Here is an 18,367-nt window from a genome sequence, read left to right as displayed (position 1 = left end):
AGCTACGAGGGTGTGGAATCGCCATACCTCCCTCCGTCACTGCCAGCTGTAATGTTTGTAAACTAATCCTGGAGTGCCCTCCCTTCCATATCAACCCCCTAAACAGCATGTCCATTTTTTTAAACCATTTGCCATTAATCCATACTGGAGAGTTATACAAAATGTACAATAGCTGGGGCAGCCATAGCATTTTGATTAGGTTACATCTTCCAGCTACCGACAATGGGAGTCTCTTCCATATATCAATCTTTTTCTTAAATTTCACCAATAAGGGGGCTAAGTTATTATGTAAGAAATCCTCCACATCTTTAGTTATATGGATACCAAGATATTTTGTTTTCTCCACTATTTTTAGCGGGGTTTCTTCCAGAATGGGGCCTTGCTTAATTGGGTCTATTGGTAACAAGATCGACTTCTCCCAGTTTATGGAGAGACCCGAGATCTCCCCAAAATCTGAGAATATACCCATCACCTGTCTGAGCGATCCCTCCGTATCCCCCAGAAAGATAAGTACATCGTCCGCGTATAACGCGATCCTCTCTTCCCTCATCCTTCTCCTGAAACCTTCCATATTTCTATTTTGTCTTACCGCAGCGGCCACTGGTTCCATTGCCAAAGCAAAGATCAGAGGTGACAAGGGACACCCTTGTCTTGTACCTCTTTCCAGACAAAACTTACTCGAGAGTACATTATTGGTTCTGATCTTTGCTTGGGGTCCATTGTATAGAATTTTTACCCATTTACTGAAAGTGGGACCAAAGCCATATGCCCTCAATATATACCAAATAAAGCCCCATTCAAGACTATCAAATGCCTTTATAACATCCAACGCTACTATAGCTCTGGAACCCAAATTTTCAGTTGGAATTTGTAAATTTAAAAAAAAACGCCTAATATTTTCGCTTGTTGATCTCTGTGGGATAAACCCAGTTTGATCCGGATGAACTAATTTATGGATTATTTTTTGTAACCTAGAGGCGAGAATCTTAGCCAAGATTTTTGCATCTGAACACAGCAATGAGATGGGTCTATATGATGCGGGTTCCAGGGGGTCTTTCCCTTCTTTAGGTATCATTATTATTGTGGCCTCCGTCATTGATTCAGTTAGTTTCCCCTCCTGGTATGCCCACTCAAACACCCTGAGAAGCACTGGTAATAATATCTCCCCATAGTTCTTATAAATCTCCGCAGGGAGACCATCAGGACCGGGAGATTTTTTATTGGCCAGTTCCTTCACGGCCATTTTAATATCTTCTAATGTTATCGGAGCTTCCAGTGCCTCAGCGTCCAGCCTCGACAAGGAGGGCAATTCTATTTTCCTGAAAAATTTGTCCAGTGCCAGCCCCCCCGCTGTCCCCCGGGACTTATATAATTCCTCATAATATATTTTAAAAGTTTCATTTATTTTATCTGGTTGGGAGGTAATCTCACCAATCTTAGTTCTAATAGCGGGAATCGTCGGGGGGGGAGAGTCTGATTTAACAATGTGGGCCAATATTTTTCCTACTTTCTCTCCTTCTCCAAATATTATTTGTTTTTGAAATAACCTTTTATTTTCAGAGTTCCTAGTCAATACCTCTTTATATACTGACTGTGTATTTTCCCATTTTTGTTGGTTTTCTGGGGAAGGGTTTCTCACGAGTTCCCTCTCTGCTACTTGTAGCTCCTCCCTAATCCTCTCTTCCCCCAACCTTGAAGCTTTTTTTATTCTTGAAACCTGCTGGATCAATAGACCCCTCAGAAACGCCTTCAGGGCGTCCCACATCACCCCTCTTGCTGTAGACTCCTCATTTAGACTAATGAACTCCCGTAACCTAGTTATAATCACAGTTGGATCCTCAATTAACTCAAGCCAAATTGGATTTAATTTCCAGGGGCTACGTTGTTTATTTTCCCCAGTTGCCATCCTGGCTGTCACCAATGAGTGGTCTGAAATACCCCTAGGTTGGTAAATTATATCACTGACAATATGTGCGGCCATAACATTACCTAGGACAAGGTCTATTCTTGAGAAGGAGGAATGTGCACCTGAGTAGCATGAGTATTGTTGCACCCCCGGATTACCCATCCTCCAAAGGTCACACAACCCGGCCTCCTCAAGAAACTGGCCCATACGGCTCCCATTCGATCCCTGCCACTCCTTACCTGGGGGAAATCTGTCTATTTCTTTATTTATTGCAACATTAAAATCCCCAACAACAATAACAGGTATGTTTGGTTTATCCACAATAAAATCCAGCAAGCTATATAAAACTTCTAGCCTAAAAGGTGGGGGATTATAAATATTCGCCAGTACACATTCCTGACTCCCTATAGTGCAGTGCAAAAAAACATACCTACCCCCAGCATCTATATTACTTTGCCTGCAGAAGAACGCAGTCTCTTTCCCAATTAACACCGCCACCCCCCTAGAATAAGAGGTGTGTACCGCGTGGTACTGATGTCGATATTTTTTACTTTTAAGTTGAGCTATAGAATCCTTTGTCAAATGCGTCTCCTGCAGACAAACAATATCTACTCTAACAGAGTCTAGCATGTCAAATACTAATGCTCTCTTAGAGGGAGTGCCCATCCCCCTAACATTCCATGACCCTATCCTTGATCCCATTGATTAATCAAAGATCCAGGTACTATACTGGGAGGGAAAGAGGAGAAAAGAAAAACCACCCGAGCCCAGTCTAGGGTACCCCCTTATATTTTTAAGGAAGGAAATCTTCCCTGTTCCTACTAATTTATTGGCTTCCTGTTGTTTTGGTATTCCCGACCTCTTCACCCTCAGTTCTCGCTTTACCACATCTACCCAGGCGTCGAAATATTTACCATCTACAAAAAATGATATCTCTGTGCTAACCCAAATAACAAATGCAATTCTATACAAATCATACATATCCCAGTGTGTTAGACCTTAAATCCACTGTCTCATTACATCCTTTAAATTTTATCCCCGTGTTTATCTGTATCCTTTGTGAGTTTGTGTAATTAACTGTATCATTGCAACTTTTTTTCGTGAGTGTGTGACTTAATACCCTGTATTGCATTCTAATATTCCCAAAGCTCATCCCCTTGACCCCCCACCCCCACCCTCCCCGACCCCCCCCCCGACCCCCAATCCCCCCCATACCATTCTAGGTACCCCCTAGGGGCATTTTTAATGGCCAGCCCATATCCACCTACCCTTCCATACCACACCCTCCCCCCCAACCACTCCACCCCCCTCCACCCCCCACCCTCCCCACCCTCCCCACCCCCCCAACATTCAAAGCAAAAACAAAAAACAAAGCCTAATATACCAACATCCCCTCTCAAAGTTACACCCATTACCCTTCTTTCATTACCACCCTGCTCCTTATGTGAAATAAATATGACAGAATAATAAAAAACCTTGTGCCCTGTCTCTATATAGTAAATTCAACACCTTTCCTCCATTATTTCCTAGGCAATTGATCCTTCTTTTCCTCCAACCATGCCAGTGCACTGTCCGGGGACTCAAAAATCTGACTTCCCCCCTGTGCATTTATCCGTAGTTTAGCAGGGTAGAGGAGAGCATACGAGACATTGAATTTCTGGAGGCTACGTTTAACCCCCAGGAACCCAGCTCTGCGTTTTTGTAGATCTGGGGAGAAATCTGGGAATATTGATATCCTTACATCCTTATACAAGACCTTTCCCATCTCTCGGGCTTTACGCAAGAGGGTTACTTTGTCCCTATAATTTAAGAACTTTACTAAAATTGGTCTCGGGGGGCTACCGGGGGGGGGGGGTCTGAAGGGGATTCTGTGCGCTCTCTCTATTGAAAATTGTTGAGTAAATGTCTCCCTCCCAAACACCCCCACCAACCATTTTTCCAGGAATACTACCGGATCTGGACCTTCACTCCCCTCGGGGACCCCTACCACCCTCACATTGTCCCTGCGAAGTCTATTTTCCATCTCATCAAACTTCCCCGCCAGGGTCTCAATTTTTCCTCTCCAGATCTTCACTTCTTGCTTCAGTGGTAACAGCTCATCTTCAATCACACTAATTCTGTTTTCCGCTTCCACCACCCTTTCTGCTGTTTTCTTAAGATCTTTTCGTACTAGGGTCAGGTCCTCTTTAATATCCTTCATTTGATCTCCTAGAACCCCTAAGGACTGCTTGCATGCGTTTATTGCCAATAAAATATCTTTTAAAGAGGGTTCCTCTTCTGTCATACCCATTGGAGTAGCTGAGGCCTCCATTTCTTTACCAGTGGTGCCTGGCCCTTTTACAGAGGAGGTTTTTGTTCCTGTGTGGAGACCCGACTGTCCTTGACTTTTCCTGTCCATTGCTGACTTATTCAGGGTTTGCTGTCCCCCTTTATTCGGGGTATGCTCCGCAGCCAGGACCATTTTTTCTAACTTAGCGGACGCTGCCACCGCCGCTGCAGTTGCCCCTGCCACTGTAGGGTAGAGACCTTTTTCCTTCTCCTTTTCTTTTGCTGACCGCAGGGACTGGGTTCCCATAGTGTCATGATTGGGATGCTCTTCTCCCTTCCTTCTTCCTGACATGATAGTTTTATTCTTTATAAAATTGAGCCTTATACTGCATACACAGTCCTTATCAGGGAGAAAGGAAAGGGTTATTAGCCCAGTGCCACCCCCGCCACCTCCTGGTATGACTGCTGATATCTAAGTGATACACTCCACTTCACCCCCGGGGCTATACTTGTGTTACCAAGCAGGTTACACCTTTAATTGATCTGCGCCCATGGGGTTCCAAACAGCCCTCTGAATATACAATCCTACCAGGGGGTTCTCAGTATGATGGACAGCAGACTATGCAGTAAAATCAGAGACAGGGTATAACGAACAGCAAGCAAAGTCAAGTATAATTCATACGATACCGCGCTGCAGCAGGAGTATCTCCTCTATTAAAGTAGGCAGACCCAGAAGTTCACTTCTACAGCCACCGCGGTTATTTGAAACAGGTCTCCACAGCACTGATTAGCAGCCACCACTTTTCTCCTCCTATCATCACCACCGCCAGTTTCCAATCTTCGCACCGGCACTTCACCTTTCCCCAGTACAGTCTGCACCGGGCGGTGTTCCTGCCACTGAGGGCTTCTCCAACACAGCGTCCTCCTCACCACACACTTCCGCCGGCTGCTGAGCCCCGCTCGTCTGTCTCCCTCCACTACCTCCTCCACTACGCTCCGACACCGCTCCAAGCTCCAGGGAAGCAGTACTCGGCAGTACACGGCAGTGTGGCTAAGCGGCACGGCAGGGGGAGAACAGGATAGGCACCAGCATTCTATCACAGGGAGACCGGGCTGTTCACAAGGTTTTCAGGCACCTGGAGCAGGGTGGACACAAGCGCTCACTCCACCACACACATCTCCGTCCGCTTCCGGCCACGCCCCCCGACCCTGAGGATTTGATTATTTGATTATAAAGTATTATATCAACATCCGTTAAACCTTCCTTTTGTTGCAAGCAGTTATTACTATGGTGTCCGTTTATGAAACAGAGATCCTCACGATCATGGCGGATCTCTGGTGTGTTCCAGTTTATGTAGTTGAGATAAGGAGCAGAGAATATGTTTTCGGCTTCTCATCATAGTACACAACCGTTCTGTCACAAGCGGCCAGGTTTAGGTGTGTGTTGTTAATATTATTTTTAACCCACTGGTGCGGATATTGGGAAGAAATAAGCCTTCTGTGTTGTGTGTGTGTATGTAATATATATATATATATATATATATATATATATATATATATATATTATATATATACATACATACATACATACACACACATATACACAGATACAGTATCTCACAAAAGTGAGTACACCCCTCACATTTTTGTAAATATTTTATTATATCTTTTCATGTGACAACACTGAAGAAATTACACTTTGCTATAATGTAAAGTAGTGAGTGTGCAGCTCGTATAACAGTGTAAATTTGCTGTCCCCTCAAACGCAACACACAGCCATTAATGTCTAAACTGCTAGCAACGGAAGTGAGTACACCCCTATATGAAAATGTCAAAATTGGGACCAAAATGTCAATATTTAGTGTGGCCACCATTATTTTCCAGCACTGCCTTAACCCTCTTGGGTATGGAGTTCACCAGAGCTTCACAGGTTGTCACTGGAGTCCTCTTCCACTCCTCCATCATGACATCACGGAGTTGGTGGATTTTAGAGACCTTGCGCTCCTCCACCCTACGATTGAGGATGCCCCTCAGATGCTTAATAGAGTTTAGGTCTGGGGACATGCTTGGCCAGTCCATCACCTTTACCCTCAGCTTCTTTAGTAAGGATGAGCTCCAGCGTGTTCGCACACTCCACATGCAGAGCCCGCCAGGAAGTCGGCATGGCACTGCGCTAATCACAGGCAGCGAGACATTTTCCCGATGTGCAGCTGCAGAGATTGGGAAATGTCTCACTGCCTGTGATTAGCGCAGTGCCATGCCGACTTCCTGGCGGGCTCTGCACATGGAGTGTGCGAACACGCCGGAGCTCATCCTTATTCTTTAGCAAGGCAGTGGTCGCCTTGGAGGTGTGTTTTGGGTCGTTATGTTGGAATACTGCCCTGCGGTCCAGTCTTGGAAGGGAGGTGATCATGCTCTGCTTCAGTATGTCACAGTACATGTTGGCATTCATGGTTCCCTCAATGAACTGTAGCTCCCCAGTGCCGGCAGCACTCATGCAGCCCCAGACCATGACACTCCCACCACCATGCTTGAGTGTAGGCAAGACACACTTGTCTTTGTAATCCTCACCTGGTTCCCGACACTCACACTTGACACCATCTGAACCAAATATGTTTATCTTGGTCTCATCAGACCACAGGACATGGTTCCAGTAATCCATGTCTTTAGTCTGCTTGTCTTCAGCAAACTGCAGGCTTTCTTGTGCATTATCTTTAGAAGAGGCTTCCTTCAGGGACGACAGCCATGCAGACCAATTTGATGCAGTGTGCGGCGTATGGTCTGAGCACTGACAGGCTGACCCCCCACCCCTTAAACCTCTGCAGCAATGCTGGCAGCACTCATATGTCTATTTCCCAAAGACAACCTCTGGATATGTACGCTGAGCATGTGCACTTAACTTCTTTGGTGAGGCCTGTTCTGAGTGGAACCTGTCCTGTTAAACCGCTGTATGGTCTTGGCCATGAGGTGCCATGGTGAACTTGCAGTGACCAGTATGAGAGAGCGATAACACCAAATTCATCACACCTGCTCCCATTCATACCTGAGACCTTGTAGCACTAACAAGTCATATGACACCGGGGAGGGAAAATGGCTATTTGGGCCCAATTTGGACATTTTCACTTAGGGGTGTACTCAGTTTTGTTGCCAGCGGTTTAGACATTAATGGCTGTATTGAGTTATTTCGTGGGGACAGAAGATTTACACTGTTATACAAGCTGTACACTCACTACTTTACATTGTAGCAAAGTGTAATTTCTTCAGTGTTGTCACATGAAAAGATAGAATAAAATATTTACAAAAATGTGAAGGGTGTACTCACTTTTGTGAGATACTGTACATGGGCAGGTTATCAGAGGTACCGGCACAAAAGAGACTTGAAAAAACAAGTGTGTTTGATCTATACGAGAATATAGGATTAAACCTTGAGGTGAGCTGCCACCCACACTAATAATTATCACAGGCAGTGGACTTGATTTGCATTGGATATAAAGGGTAACACTAAGTTATATAACGGAGAAGGAAGAATACCAATTGAGGGGCACTGTAGCAGTGAGGCTGTTTTTACACTGATTCGCTGTGGTCTCCTCTGCATGCAGGACTTTTAGCGTGCTTTCAGAATATGACTAAAACCCTCCGATTTGATGGAAGTCTATGGCAAAGCGCCGGTAACCCGCACAAAATCGCTCTGTGGGGAAACTGCAGCTAAAAAGTGTGAAAGGGGCCTTTATATTTTGAAGTTTATTGACCTTTTAAGATGAAAATGTATAGGTTTACCATGATGCAGACCTTTGCTATGAACTGAGCTAATAAATTCTTGTGGGTCTAGAATGGTCTACCTCCGAAACATGGCCAAGTACTTAATTATACAGGTTTCAAAAACAAAAAGTGATTGTTTAACCTGTTCCCAACTGGCTCACGCAGATATACTGTGGCAGAATGGCTCTTCTGGGCGATATCCCGTACATATACGGCTTTGCCCAGGAGAGCCACCAGAGGGAGCGATTGCGTGCACGAGCGGCAGCACGGGGGTTTGTGTGTGTAAACAAAGTAGAAACAGCGATCTGTCATCTCTCCTAGTTAGTCCCACCCCCCCACAGTTAGAACACACACGTAGGGAACACAGTTAACCCCTTGATCGCCCCCTAGTGTTAACCCTTTTTCTGCCAGTGACATTTAAATAGTAATCAGTGTATATTTATAGCACTGATCACTCCGTAAATATCAATGGTCCCAAAAATGTGTCAAAAGTGTCCAACTTGTCCGCTGCAATACCGCTAAAAATTGCAGATCACCGCATTACTAGTAAAAAAAATAATAAAAAACGCCATATAAATGGCATAAATCTTTCCCATAGTTTGTAGACGCTATAACGTTTGCGCAAACCAATCAATATACGCTTATTGCGATTTTTTTAACAAAAATATGTAGAAGAATACATATCGGCCTAAACTGAGGAAAAAAATTGATTGTTTTTTTTTTTTAATTGGGATATTCACTATAGAAAAAAGTAAAAGATAGTGTTTTTTTTTCAAAATTGTTGCTCTTCCTTTGTTTATAGCGCAAAAAATGAAAATCACAGAGGTGATCAAATACCACCAAAAGAAAGCTCTATTTGTGGGAAAAAAAGGACGTCAATTTTGTTTGGGTACATCGTACGACATTGCAATTGTCAGTTAAAGCGGCGCAGTGCCGTATCGCAAAAAATGGCATGGTCATTGAGCAGCCAAATCTTCCGGGGCTGAAGTGGTTAATTTACAAATATGGTTTCATATAAGAAGATATCTGTGAGGAATTATTGCAGGTATCATGGACCTGTGAAAGGTAGGGTCATTTCTACATGAATAATATATATATATTTTTTCCCCCACACTGAGGACCACCTTGTGGTCAGCTGTATTGGCCTTGCATGCGATGTTACCATCAATGGTTGGACCCCCCCCCCCGATCCCGCCTGGCGCACGGGGGTCTCCCGCGTTGCGGGCAGCCTCATTGCGGCTCAGGAGGGAGCGGATTACCCGTGGTGCACGATTCATCAGTCAGCCGGGGCCAGCTTTCACTAGTGGGCGCTTCCACTGCGTCGGTGGGCCACCTTTGCAGGGCGCTCTCCCCATGTATACCATGGGGGGGGTGTTGGGCGCCGTGCAGCTGTGGCCCGAGGTCTCCTTGTGCACTGTGTGGCACCAGCACCGTTGCCAGGTGCTGGTTAGTGTACTGCCTGACGGGACAACCTAGAGGATTGTCCCGTCAGCTCGACGCATGCGCGCTGGCCCCTGCATGGCCGATCTGCGCTGACGCGAGCATCACGTGTGACGTAATGATGTCACACGCTACCCACGAGTTCCCATTTAAGGCGCAGCAACCGAACGGATGGGGTGCTGCCGCTGTCCTGTGACACAGTCGTGGACTTTAATCACTTACAAGGTAGGAGGCCCAAGCTATCCTGTCAATTTGAAAACACTTAGCTCACTCCAGTGGATGTTTCTATCCCCGGACTGTCCCCAGACGTTCCCCACCCTTACATTGCTGCCACAGAGTGGTAACGTGGGGAACTACTTCAGTACACTTCCATCCACAGTTGCCAACAACAGGGCACCTGTGTGGGGTAGAGGGGGCACTTCATTCACCTTAACACTGTCCCGCTGGGGGCATAAGGTGACCTCTCACTGCATGGCTGCTGCTGACCACACGGCGGAATTCTTTTGTTGACTGTTTTTCCCCGGTATGTAATCCCTATGGTACCTGCTGTTCTCATCACATTAGAAATAGTTGATTGTTTTGCATTTTCCTTGCTACATGCCATGACTGATATGCTGTTCTTTTCTAGAATATTGTGATTCCTATGTAACAGTTCTCCTGACGAAGGGACGCAGACTTGGTATGGCAATGCTGGCCTTGAAAATCGACATCAACAAATATGGACATATTTTTATTTCATGCACAAAACCATGGTGGTGTGCTAGCTACAATATAAAAGGCATAGACTTTTTTTTAATCTTATGTGGTTCTCCAATGTTTCTATGCACTAGCAATTTTCTAATATTTTATTTCCCGGTTGGTCTCTCATTTAACTCAGGAACTAAAACTGAAAGGAAACCTGTGAGTATGCAAATATGGCAGCTACCAATTCTGACCAAATTGGCAATGGCAAGTCTTAGGCCTCATTCACACTAGCAGTGTAAAATCTACATTTATATGCATTTAAAGGACATTTCTAAACACATATAAATGCATGTAACAATATTTCAGTGTTGCCATATACCTGTGTTTAAGTGCAGTTAGTTCAGCTGTGTTTACAGAATGAAGATTTCTATAAATGCAGGTAAATGCTCCTAGACGTGGCTAATCCTGCTAGGAACATCTAGTATGCAGAAAAAAAGTTATCTGGGAAGCATAAAAGAGGAATTTCGATTTATCTGTAAATTACAGGTCTTTAAGTACAGTGCAGGAAACAGGCTGTATATTAAAAGCAGACCTTCTGTCATTTTTTCATCTTTCCATCTATTAAATGTTCTGCCCTTGTTGTTTTAACTTTGGATAGTAAAACCTTTTTCTGCCAGTAAATACCTTATACAGCCCACTTCCTGTTTGGTAAGAAGCCTAGGCTAATGACAACATGCACAGCTCCCACTCTAATTCTCGTGAGAGTTTGCCAGGAAGGGAGGGGGGGTGAGTCATAAGAGGGCCAATTAGAGCTGCAGGGCATCAGAGCTATAAGTGTGCCTCTGTGTAAATCCAGGAAGTGAACAGGCAGCAGCTTCAGCTGCCTACAATTAAAATTATTGCAGACAGATTTCTGCAGCATATTTGGCAAGTACAGTATCACAATATATATGAAATAATATACAAAGTGGTTGGAGGAAAGCTTCAGAATGGCAAAGATGTTTTTATTACAAATTATGTGGGCAGACTGCAGTTCCTCTTTAATGGACCCCGAGTTATAAGTGGGTACCTTCAGGTGATTGGACACTGACAAAGCTTTGCGGGATATAGATATATCCCAGTTGCCTACCCTACTCTGAGATCTTAGTTTATTGCTAGTGTCCCACTGTATTTCAACATATGTAATTTACAGGCAAGTCAAAACTCATAGACCCTGAGATGTCCCCAAAGAATGAATAGGAAGGGTGGGCAACAACAAGGTAAACAGTACTGTGCCAAAAGGCACAACAATAAGAAGGGTCAATGCACCAATTGCATAGTGCTGCTGCAAGAACCTTGAGGCCAAAAGCTAAATCCGCAGAAGCTTGGACATCCACCTGGTAAACTTGGAAGTATGAACTGAATAATAGGGGGCAGACTTGCAAATGTGGGTAACAGATGCAGGAGCTGGGTGACGTCAACCCCCGTATCTTGGTCGGACTGGAGGCGATTTTGCAGTGTTACAGTTAACGTACTGTGCTTGATACCCCTTTCTGTAAATGTGAGTGTTACCTTTTATATAAAGAAAATATACAATGGTTTTACACTACGATAGAATATTTTGCCTATATGTGATCTAACGTGGGAACAATTGGAAAGGAGCCAACAGAGGACATACATGGGCAGACTACCAGAGGTACCGGCACAAAAGAGAGACTTGAAAAAACAAGTGTGTTTGATCCATACGAGAATATAGATCAAACCTTGAGATGAGCTGCCACCCACATTAATAATCATCACACGCGGTGGACTTGATTTGCATTGGATATAAAGGGTGACACCAAGTTATATAACGGAGAAGGAAGAATACCACTTTTAATGTTTTATACACATTGAAGATTCTTTAATCTACTTATGTTACTTGAATAATTTTCTTAGGGCGATTTGCACATTTTCAAACCAACACTGTCTTTGCTATTAGGTGGTTTGATTTGAGGCATGCAGTATATTGCACATTAACCTGTGTGGATGCATTTTAACAAAGAAATATAATGAATTTTGAGGTCATTTATTAATCTCACCGTTTGAATTTACCACACAGCACTTTATAATATTGGAGTTCTTCATTTATTAAGATTTGCTGAATGTAAAATGCTTATTGGTTTGAATATTAATACATTTAGCGCTTAGACATACAATTCTTGATTCACTTGAATTTCTATTTTTATTTTGATTACACATCAATTTATATTGCAACTATAGTGTGTCTATTGCATTTAGACACAAAATTCTCGATTCACTTGGACTTCTATTTTTATTTTGACTACACATCAATTTCTGATGCAACTATTGAGTACAAGCAAAGCGCCACATAAGTATTTTTTTTTAACGATTTAATAATGTGGCACAAACAGGAAATAATTATGTCTTCATTAAGGTAGACGTTAGATATCACCTTAGGCAGAAAGGTAGGTCTTGGGCACAAGACTACTTTGTCCTTATGAAAAACAGGAATGTCTCCATACAGGAGAGAGTCGCTAGTCCAGACACATTTGACAGATGCGACAGTCACTAACAACGTCACTTTGCAGGAAACATCATATAAAGAGTGCCCTGATGGATTTAAAAGGCAATTTCTGCAGGGCAGAGAGAACCAAATTAGGATACCAAGGAAGCGCAGGGTGCTGCAAGGATGGTCTAATTCGAGAATGACCCTAAATAAAGGTTTTTAAAAGTTTTTTTTTTTCTGGACAAACTAGACAAGAGTCAAACCTGTCGTTTTGGAGTACTTAATGCCAAATTCTGGTTGGGTCACAATTGTAGGAAGGCCATAATGTTTGTCAAGTGGCTCAAATAGAAATCCTCCCTTCAAAAAGGGCATACACATTGAGACGACATGTGTAAGTAGCTTCAGCTGGCTTTTAGAGAGCCATTCTAAAGATCTGTGCCATGACTTGTTTTAGGATAGGAGTATCAAACTCAATTTCATTGCATCAGCATTATGGTTGCCCTTTAAAGGGCCAGTTGTATAATAGCGGGTTAAATTAAGTATTTAACACGTCACCATTTTTCTAGGTAAATATATTTCTCAAGGTGCTATTGACATTAAATTCTCGCTACCTGTCTGCAACCACCCATGCAATCCATACATACAAAGAAACCAAAACAAATAAGTTCAGAAATGAAGATATGTGTGATAAAATGGAATGACACAGGGAAAAAGTTTTGAACATGCTAACTGAAATATATTTAATACTTGGTACAAAATCCTTTGTTGGTAATGACAGCTTTAAGGCACCTCTTATATGGAGAAACTAGTCGCATGCGTTGCTCAGGTGTGATTTTGGCCCACAAAAACACTATTCAAATATTGAAGGTTCTGTGGGCCTATTCTATGAACTCTGATCTTTAGTTCTTTCTATAGATGTTCTATTGGATTTAAGTCAGATGATTGGCTGGGCCATTCTAGCAGCTTTATTTACTTTCTTTGAAACCAATTGAAAGTTTTCTTGGCTTTGTGTTTGATCATTGCCTTACTGAAATGTCCACCCTCGTTTCATCTTCATTATCCCGGTGGATGGTACCAGATTTTTATCAAGAATGTCTTAGTACATTTTTCCATTCATCCAGCCTTCAATGATATGAAGTTTGCCCGTACCATATACTGAAAAACAGCCCAACACCATGATGTTCCCACCTCCAAACTTCAAGGCTGTGGTGTTTTTTGGGTGATGCGCAGTGCCATTTGACCTCCAAACATGGTGTGTATTATGGCATCCAAAGAGTTCAATTTTGGTCTCATCTGACCAGACTATATTTTCCCAGTATTTCATAGGCTTGTTTAAATGTTGTGCAGAAAACTTTAAACAAGCTTTGACATGCTTTTTCTTAAGCAATGGAGTCTTCCGTGGTGGGAGTGCAAACAGGCCATGGCGGTTGAGTGCATTACTTATTGTTTTCGTTAAACAATTGTACCTGTCCAGGTCTTTCTGAAGCTCTCCACAAGTGGTTCCTGGCTCTTGGACAACTCTTCTGATAATTCTTTTCACTCCTTTGTCAGAAATCTTGCGAGGAGCACCTGGTCGTGGTCGGTTTATGGTGAAATTATGTTCTTTCCACTTCCAGATTATGGCCCCAACAGTGCTAACTGGCACATTCAAAAGTTTAGATATCCTTCTTTAACCAATGCCATCAGTATGTTTTGCAACAATAAGGTTCCGAAGGTCTTGAGAGAGCTCTTTGCTTTTACCCATCATGAGATGTTTCTTGTGTGGCACCTTGGTAATGACACCTTTTTATATGCCATCAATTAAGACTGAACCAGCAGCGATTAATTTGCACTGACAAGGGGCAGGATTGCTTTCTAATTACTGATAGATTTCAGCGGGTGTCTTGGCTTTCTATGCCTTTTTGCACCTCCTTTTTTCATGTTTCAATACTTTTTCCCTGTATCATTCCATTTTATTACACATAACTTAATTTCTGAACTGATTTGTTTCAGTTTCTTTGTATGTATGGATGTATCTGTGGTGAATATTTCATGTCAATAGCACCTTTAGAAATATATTTACCTAGAAAAATGGTGACGTGTTCAATATTTATTTTACCCACTGTAAATGTATTCATAATGCAGGAACTCAACCACGCCCCCCCCCCCCCCCCACCGAATGGTGGGTGTGGCTAAATTGCAACAAAAGTGGGGGGATCTTAAAGGGGAAATAAATACCAGCAGTTTAATGGGTGCCCTATGCACAAAGTGCAGTGTTCAGGAGTATGATACATACTATGTCCGGAGTTGAGTTAAAAAAGGGCAACATGAAATAGCCTGGCGGGCTGAATTCAGCCTGTGGACCTAGTGTTTGACACGTGTTCTAGGAAATCAACACAAAAGAGTAAGGCAGGGTTCAGTGTCTGCAAGTGCTCTGCCAAGGTTAAATCCAGAAGAGATTCTGCTGGTTGTTCACTGCCTTAGTCCAATAAGCTGCGGTCTGGGAAACAGACAGCTCTTTATTCCACATAATGTCTACATCCTCTAGGATGCATTTAACTTTCCGGCTCCGGCAGAGATGGCAGGGATGGAGGAGGAGTGTAGCACTTTTGTGCTAAGTGATGGCTGTATTAAAGCTGTTCATTGTCCATCAAAGTTTAACAAAGTTGCAGAAAAATTTGCCTTGGTCAGATAGTCTGCTTGTTGTATGCCTGAGATAGCGCTAGAATTGGATGCAGAGCCAAGTCTTGAAACGGGGATCTACTGCAGTGCAAAGGAAGTGTTGTCACTCTGAGCACTGTGTGTGTTTTGCAGGCCTTCAGCAGAGCAAAATGTACCTAAAATTCTGACAGTTCCTTTGCCCCTAGTTTCTGGCATTGCAATCGTTGAGGATATTCCCTTATAGAGTACTCACAAAGTGAGTGTGAAAGTGGGATAAGAGTGTCAGTGAAGATCTATGCAGCTAGCCTTTTTAACAAATGCAGAATTATATGAACATTTATGAATAACAATTGCAGATACTGCACCATCACTGCCAGGTGAACTGTTTGATTACTGCACTGTAAGGGGAGGCGGAGTAGGTCAGGAGTCAGAAAAAAACATTCCCCTTTCATTGATCTGCAAGTCAGTGTCACCCTGAGCGAGCTCCCATTATGTAGATAACCAGTTTGGAGCTTTGCGAGGCTTAGGCCTGTATCTATACACAGTGGGAACTTGATCTACAGCCTCTCAACCTGAATTCCGTGACACCCCTGATTACCTCAGATGGCACTCTGGTTAAAAAAGGCTAGACTACAGTATTAGATCCAGTACGGGGTAAACCTGTCTTACCTGTCCATGTTGCTGGTCCCTAATTAGGGTCCAGGCTTTACTCGTCACCGTGGGCATACTCCCACAGGTGTCTTCAGGCTCTAGGTTCCATAGGGATGGACCATGGCCCAGGACCTGTATAGCACACTGCAGCAAACTAAACGCATTGTACTAAGTGGCAAGCTCCGTGCCTGAAACATTACAATCCATCTCCACACTGTGGGTTCTGGGTTGGGCTTCCAAGTTTTTATGGAAGGTGCACCAATACACTGCTTCGATTGTTGAATTAGAAGACAGTGAAGAGTTGATAGAAGAGTTAATTGGAGAATGCAAAGTAAAATAATAAACTAGTGAAGAAAACGATTTCTCTGTACAGAAGAAGAGGTCCATGAACTTAGGACATTAGCAAAAAATCAAGCTCTCACAGAGTGGGGTAGGGTTATAGGGATACGCCCAAGAGGGGAGTATAGCAAAGCTTTGCCATGGTCTAATCGTTTGGGTCTATGAAGATGCAGGGTCTGTGAATATCCAGCCCATGTCCTATACTGTAAGAATAAAAGAAGCCATTTATACTTTCCAGATGACTTATTCTGTGTTAAAGACACTCGATTCCCCCATCAACACTGACTGCGAATCCCTCCTGTGGCGGGGGGGGTCCGTCTGCACCTTAACACCACAGTGATTACTGCTAATGGGCTAGTGGCTATATTAGCAATAATCACATGTCAAATCTGACAGGCTGGTTGTACCCAAGTTGATCGATCAACTTGAGTACAATCAGCCTGCTCATACACGGTTCAAATCTTGGCTGGTCGGCTTTAGAAAAGCTAACCCCAGGAGTGCCATTGTGAATGAGGCCCTAAATCTCGATCATCACTGGTTCAAATAAAGCTTTATGAAACCTAGAATAACCATAGTGATAATTAATAAGATGATGTAATCATCTAAACAGTTATAGCAAGAGCACCACCACCAGATAAAGCATCAGAAAATTATGCTAAAAATGCAACACGAGCCAATCCACATGTAAGTGCACTGTGATGTATGCATCAGAAATCACTTCAAATTACAGCATACCCCAAAGCAGAAGCTTTTTTTGAGTAATGGTTTAAAACGGTCAGTCTTACCATAACTTTCCACTGATCTCACAGCAGAACAGTAATAACACATCAGAAACATTACATTTTGAACACTATTTTTTTTTTTTTTTAGATCTGCAGATTACGGTTACAAATATGGTTTTCAATTTTTTCTTTTAAGATCTAACCCTAAATTTTCACAAATGGTTAAATTTCAGAACCTGTCGCAATGTTACTGTAAGGTTTTGGCTTTTTTTTTATACAATGTTAGCTAGTAGATTAATAGTTAGGGTTAAGTGAAAGACTCCTCTTTACGCTCCCAAGTTATTGGACTTATTAGAGATTATCTTCCAAAACGTATAAATAGATTTCATATTAGGGCCTGACTCCAATAGAGGGTATAAAATTTGGCAGCCACGGCTAAGCAATGTGGGGGGATCCCCAGCAGGCAGACTCTCTATTGTCCCAGGTTGATTCTTAATTTGTTGTAACATTCCATTCTACTTGTCTTGGTTTCTGAAGGAAATAGAGAGGATACTTGGCAAGGTACCTGACTGTATAAACGTGGAGGTCCAGAATGAATTTTGGCCAGGTGTCCTCCCTGTGTTAAGATCAGATGATTATGTGAATAGTGTAGATGTAACTGGTGCTTATTGCAGCTCTTTTTAACAGCTTGAAACTTCAACAAGCTGACTTGGGTATAATATAACTTAAAGGCTAGGAGATGCTCTTTTTCCAAGCTGTATTCACTAAATGTATTGTAGCACTGACCCTAGCTACCAGTGCATACAGCCTGCATTTCCATTATAGGTGAACAGTGGTCCTTACGAATGCACCAACAAGTGTTGATGGTATTGAGGTTAGCAAGCACCAGACAGCATCTGTGGAGCTAATAAAACACACTCAATATTCAGTAACTAAAAGGTCAATTGGAAGACCTTTCTCATTATCATCAGTCTATTAGACAGTACAGGTAGCTAATGGTGACAGTGTAATCATGACTTGTTGTGTGAAGAGTATCCACAACCGGCAAAGCACATGAAAAAAGCCCGGCCTACAATATGAACACAATGGAAGCAGAGGCGTTGTAAATTCCAGGCATCAAAAACGTACCTCTTCCTTTTAGCGCTGCCGGTGTCAGACGTGGCGGAGGAAATCATGCTGTCTCCGTCCTCTATATCGAGGTCTCTACGAGCTAGCTCTTTCTTTTTCGTCTGAAATAAAGAACAAATCTCCAGAGTCAGCCTCGCTCTGCCAAACGTTCCCAGAATACATGAATATTAAACAGCTGCATAGATCAGTTTCACTCGGAAAAAGCTACAACTGGTATCAGGGTATAAATATTAAAAGCCTCCAGAATCTGTGATACAGCAGCTTAAACACATTTACATTTCATCATGCACAACATTTCTGCACATTTGTTGTTAAACACAGTACTGTGTACATTCTGCAATC

The 18,367-nt window shown here is 42.9% G+C and overlaps 1 protein-coding gene across 15 annotated transcripts in view; it reads right to left on the bottom strand.

The window, feature by feature from the left end:
* PBRM1 (polybromo 1) overlaps positions 1–18,367 on the bottom strand; it is a 159,689-nt gene that overhangs the window by 64,317 nt on the left and 77,005 nt on the right. For all 15 annotated transcript variants that reach the window (XM_073592431.1, XM_073592437.1, XM_073592434.1 and 12 more), the window contains exon 13: positions 18,026–18,126. In XM_073592431.1, coding sequence (XP_073448532.1) covers positions 18,026–18,126 — 101 coding nt within the window. The remainder of the gene's footprint in view (positions 1–18,025; positions 18,127–18,367) is intronic.

Source organism: Aquarana catesbeiana, linkage group LG07 (genome assembly GCF_042186555.1).
Source record: "Aquarana catesbeiana isolate 2022-GZ linkage group LG07, ASM4218655v1, whole genome shotgun sequence".
In the NCBI taxonomy this organism is placed as follows: Eukaryota; Metazoa; Chordata; class Amphibia; order Anura; family Ranidae; genus Aquarana; species Aquarana catesbeiana.
The sequence above is the reverse complement of the archived record's forward strand: the minus strand, read 5'-3'. Positions and strand labels throughout refer to the sequence as shown.